The sequence below is a fragment of the Quercus robur genome, chromosome 4, assembly GCF_932294415.1.
Source record: "Quercus robur chromosome 4, dhQueRobu3.1, whole genome shotgun sequence".
In the NCBI taxonomy this organism is placed as follows: Eukaryota; Viridiplantae; Streptophyta; class Magnoliopsida; order Fagales; family Fagaceae; genus Quercus; species Quercus robur.
Window position 1 is genome coordinate 37773143 of NC_065537.1, and position 5557 is coordinate 37778699.

Below are 5557 nucleotides of genomic sequence, written 5' to 3' on the forward strand. Positions count from 1 at the left end.
AGCTCAGTAGATGTTAACATAGAGGATGATGCTATAACCCAGCCACCCCAGGACGACCAGAACACAGATGCCCCTCTAGCCTGAATACGATCTTCTAATATTTTGATTATGCTTTTTTACTTTTTTATTTGGTTTTTAATCTTGAGACTTGTTATTGTAATTTTATATTAATCTCGTCCATAGCTTTCAGACAAGTTATCAACAAGTTTTACTTTTCAAGGGTGTTTGGACGTTGGTCGTCCACCCTTAAAACAATTGCTTTACTTGTTTTTCTGTTATAATATGGACGAAAGTTATTTGTGGTTTCGTTTTAAATTTCTACTCGTCCATGAAAGTAATACCTTAGAAAGGTACTTGAACTTTTAAGATATAACTCGTCTTGGTGAAATACTCGTCTTGGTGAAATACTAATTACCAGCATCACTCGTCTTGAGACTTCGCTGTTTTTTCATTTCTAATGCAAATAAGACAACTTTGCATTCGTCCATAAACTGGATTGCTTTAGAATGCTTTAGTCAATAAGTCAAAACATCTTGCTTTTGCATTTATCCGTCCATGTGTGGATGTGTACTATGTTTCATCCCGTTTGTTTCAGGGACGAACGTTTTGTGGACGTGCCATTATCCATCCATGTGTGGACGTATACTATGTTTCATCCCGTCCGTTTCAGGGACTAACATTTTGTGGACGCCATTTCTTGGGGAAAGTTTTCTCGTCTATACTTGGACGTGCATACATTTCCCTAGTTTATTGAAGTTACATCTCTGCGTCTGGAGAATTTCCTCGTCTTAGGCTTTTCGGCCTTGTTGTGGGTTAGTTCGAATGAAAATAGCATGGAGATTAGAAATTTACACAACATTTTGTACATAACATAAAGGGATAATTACACATAACCCACCTGTGGTTTGGGCTAAAATCACTTTGCCCACTCGTGGTTTGAAAAGTATCACTTAACCCACCTGAGGTGTGTTTTCGTCACTCTCCGTAACCCACCTCGGTCTCTGCCGTTACAAAAACACATTTTAACCCCAAAACAGAACATAACGTGAATCAAAACCCCCAAAACTCAAACACTTTTCGAGAGAGAGACCCGAGGTGCGATCAGCTTGTTCTTCGTGGTTTGGAGAGTCTGGAAAGGGAGAAAACACTTGTTTTGCATCATCGAACCTAGGCAAGGTATGTGTGACTGCTGTTCATCTGCATTTGGGTCTGTTCTTGATTTAGGGTTTCAGATTTTGTTCAAGTGTGAACTTACTGTGTGAAAGTCTAAATTTGTACTTCTCAGGAATCGTGTTATGTTGATATGTCTTCATCAAGTGGTAATTTCTCAGGTTCATGTGGACATATGTGCAATGAGCAGACTTGTGTGTTGAGAACAAGTTTGAGTTTGTACAATTTTGGGAGGAGGTTCTTGGATTGTAGCCGTTATAAGGTTGGTCCTAAGTGTCCTTTCTTTGTTTGGATTGATAACCCAACCTGTCCTCGTGGGAATGAAACTGCACCTTTGGCTCTAGAGAAGATGTCTAGGCTTCAGAGTGCTCTCCAACTTGCAAATGAGAGGGAAAAGACAGCTTTGGAAACGGCAGAAGAAGCTAGGCAAATGGCAGAAAAGGCTCTTGAAGAGGAAGCCAAAGCCAAGGAGAGGGAGAGAAAGGCTCGAGCTGTCTGTGCAAAAGCTAAAGAAAAAGCCATGTTTGCTGAAGAGAAGCAAAGAATGTGGAAGTCTGCATGCATTTTGTCATGGATCTTTTTTGTTATTGTTATGTTGTTGTGTTTTGGCTCAATTGAGTTCTCTGGAGTGAAGAGACCTGGATTGTTGCCCCTGAAGTAGTTAATTGGTTAGTAGAGATAGTTATGGCAATGGTATTAATGAATTTGCATTGTAATAGCACTAGCCTACTGATGTAATGTTTTGATGTGTCAATGAATGAAGAATTGGTCAATTATTGAGTATTTTGTGCATATCATAACAACCATTCAATGGAAGAATTATTGGTCATGCCACTAGTCTGTGGGCATTTAATGAAAGAAGTATTGGTCAATTATCAATGACCTGTGCATACCATAACAACCATTCCACAATAAAAACTTCCATACACTATATTGGAAAAATATACTTGGATACAATCTGTAGTAGCAATAAATAAAGTTCCATATAATTTGGCTGTGCATACCATAACAACCATTCCACAATAAAAACTTCCATACACTATATTAGAAAAATATACTTGGACACAATTTGTAATAGCAATAAATAAACTTTCATATAATCTAGTTTAGACAAATATTGTTCCATACAAACTGTAATATCACAACTTCCATATAACAACTTGGAGTGTATTGTACCTTAATTACAAAAAAGCACATTCCAAAGCCAGCTACATATATATATACACACACACACACACATCTATACACATACATATAATTGCTCAAAACAAGGTGATTGTTTTTTACACTAATTGATAATTACAAAAGGCCAATAGTGGTCTTCACACACAAAAAAAAAAAAAAAAAAAAAAAAAACAAAAAGGCCCACATGTTCCCACTAGCTTTACTCCCAATGCTGGCATGCGTACCCACTAGCTTTATTCATTTCTTACCTTTACTCTTTCCTCTTTCCACCTACTGGATTCATTTTTGGTGGCCTTTGTGCAGCAAGCTGTCCTCTAGTCCTCACACCACCAGTGCTCCCATTTGCATGTGAAGGCTACAAAATAAAAAATAGATCCACTTGTTAAAAAATATCCCAGTCTACACAACCATCCAGGAAAGAGAAAGAGGTTACTCAACTAAGTTACTTGTGAAGAACTTGGTAAAGTATCCCAGGTCTCCCTAGGTGTGTGAAACTCTAGTTGTGAGGAAGAGAACCATCTTGCTCTCCTGTGAGATGGCCTAGGTTGATTTCCTTACTGTGAGGATGAAGGCTGAGTGGTAGACATCATGTTGTAGGTCTGGGTAGGCTGCTGGGATGGTGGCTGGGGTGCAGGCTGAGGTGCAGATCTAGGTGCAGGCACCCCTCCCCTTGCCTGCAACAAAACCCAGTTTCAATACAGTGTTTATTGTAAGTTTAAAAACAAGTTTTTTTTTTTTTTTTGCCATTTAAATCCTAATTACTTACAGCTTTTTCTCTTTGAAGTCTCTGTCTCCTCTGCCATGGTGTCTCCCCAGTGATGCCAACCTTGCACCCTTTTGAATTATACCATTCCTTATTGCATTTCCCACATCTTACAAGTCTGTTCAGTCTACTTGCTTTGTAAGGGTTCCTAGGCTCATCAGAAGCCCTCTTTTTTTGCTTGGGTGGTCTGCCTAGTGGTTTGTATATGTGAGGTGCCAGGGGAGCAGGCTGTCCAGTCTCAGCCCATTCTGACTGGCCAGGCATGGGAGGAAGTACCTCCTTGTATATCTCTATGTAAGTTTCTTTGAAGTAGCATGGGTAGGTATAGTCTTCTGGTGTCTCAATGTTTGTATAAATGACTGTTATGACATGTTTGCAGGGAATGCCAATTAAATCCCAACTTCTTCACCAAATCAACTACATACCTCTCATACTGACTACTTACCTCATAAAGGAAACTGCTAGCTGGGGTAGTACTAAATGGCTTACTTTCAACCTTCAATTTCTCCAACCTATCTTGTATGCTTGGACACAACTTTCCAGCATACTTCTGTATCCCTTCCCTTTTTGTGTAAAGCCTAGTCATAAGTCTAACCCTAATCCACTCTAACATTACCAAGATAGGCTTGTCCCTAGACTTCAATATCATTGCATTAAAAGACTCACTCAAATTATTTACCAAACAATCTGTTAAGGCTCTAGGAGTGAAGTATGACCTTGTCCATTGTGCAGGTGCAATGTTTGCAAGATACTTATATGCCTTTTCATCCAAATCCCTTATGTACTGCATGCATCTCTCAAACTCCCTTACTGTTGTGGCAGCAGCACACCTCCACAATGCATCCTTCAGCTCCAATCCCTTGTGATCAATTTTGAAATTGTTGTAGATGTGTTTCACACAGTATCTATGCTCCACGGTAGGGAATAGTGTCACTATTGCAGGTATAAGCCCCTGCAAATAAGCAAACAAACAAACAAAACAAGTTAGTTCAGCAAACAAAATCAACTATTCAAGTGTAACTGAACAAAACAAAACTTGCATACCTTTTGCCTATCAGAAATGAAGTCCAATTGAAACTCCTCTGGCCTCCCTATATCATCAGCAAAAATTTCCAAAAACCATATCCAAGACTCCCTGGTTTCTTGTTCCACAACAGCCATGGCTACTGGAAAAATGTTGTCATTTGCATCATTGGCAGTGGCAGATAAGATTTGCCCACCAAATCTGTGCTTTATGTGACAACCATCTAAACCTATAAATGGCCTGCATCCACCTAAAAATCCTACCTTCTGAGCATTGAACCTAACATACATCTTCTTAAATTTTGGCTGGGAAGTCTCCACAACCATTTCTGTCTGCAGTATAATCTTACTCCTCTTGTCTACAGTGGTTATCATTTGTGCATAGTCCCTAAAGACACCATATTGCAGTTGCTCATCTTCATTTATCAAATCCTTTGCCTTTCTCTTTGACCTATACACTTGGTTTACACTTAGGTCAACAAATAAATTTTGCATCACATGATTGTGTACACCACTCACCTCCCAATTTGGATTTTTGCTAAAATCCTCAATGAACCTCTTAGCAACATAAGTTGATGTTGCTTGGCTGTTTTTAAAAGACTTGGGGCAAGTACAGTCATCAGTCAAGGTCTTAATTTGAAATGTTAGCTCTCCACTTATTTGAGATGCATAACATCTCCACCCACACCCATTCTTGCAGTGAACTGATATCTTGGTCCTTTCAATAAGCTTGAATTTGATGTCAATAGGTTTTTTGATTGCATACTCCCTCAAAGCAACTTTGAACACCTTTGCATTAGGGAACTTCATCTCCTTCTTCAGTACAACATTTCTCATGTCACTCTTAACATTAAACTCTACTTGCTCAGGTACCTGCTCATCATCAGACCCATCCATACTTACCAGGTCATCCTCAAGGGCTGGCTTAGCCCACTCAGGGTCTGCATGGAATGCATTGCTTGATTCTGGGGCTGTGTGGGGTGCATTGCTTGATTCTGGGTTTGTATTGGGAGCAGAACCTTATGGAGCTGAGTTTTGAGCATTAAATATATCATCACCAAAGTCATCCCCCTCTAGGCCTTCATTTAGCCAATCATCATCATCATCATCATCATCTCCTTCAACATTCTGTTTTTCATCTCTTGCATCAATCTCAACATCCTCAACATCTTTTTCATCATCACTCTCATCATCATTCTCATCATCTTCATCATAATTACTATCCAAATCTATTTCAACCCTTGCTGCATCACCACTTACACCACCACTTGCATGACCACCTACACCATTTGCCACTCCCCCTCCATCACCACCTACACTACCATCTGCCACTCCCCCTGCATCAGGATACTCAACTGCCAATGGCTCCACATCTATGTCAGTATAGATTATGATTTTTTCAGCTGGCCATGCCCT

General features: G+C 39.6%; 1 protein-coding gene across 1 annotated transcript; it reads right to left on the reverse strand.

The window, feature by feature from the left end:
• Nucleotides 1–2909: 2909 nt before the first annotated feature.
• LOC126721820 (uncharacterized) lies at nucleotides 2910–5038 on the reverse strand. Its single transcript, XM_050424891.1, has 4 exons — nucleotides 4163–5038; nucleotides 3564–4070; nucleotides 3122–3457; nucleotides 2910–3029 (listed from the first exon to the last, which is right to left on the reverse strand). The coding sequence occupies exons 1-4, from the start codon at nucleotides 5036–5038 to the stop codon at nucleotides 2910–2912; spliced, it is 1839 nt and encodes a 612-aa protein (XP_050280848.1).
• Between the last annotated feature and the right edge of the window lie 519 nt (nucleotides 5039–5557).

What these genes read in the sequence shown, in the direction of transcription:
- LOC126721820 (XM_050424891.1), bottom strand. Translation starts at nt 5,038, where the DNA reads ATGGATGGGTCTGATGATGAGCAGGTACCTGAGCAAGTAGAGTTTAAT. An exon ending in TCATTTCTGATAGGCAAAAG is followed by an intron (nt 4,071 to 4,162) that starts GTATGCAAGTTT and finishes GCTTATTTGCAG; the next exon opens with GGGCTTATACCTGCAATAGT. An exon ending in GACTTCAAAGAGAAAAAGCT is followed by an intron (nt 3,030 to 3,121) that starts GTAAGTAATTAG and finishes GTTTTGTTGCAG; the next exon opens with GCAAGGGGAGGGGTGCCTGC.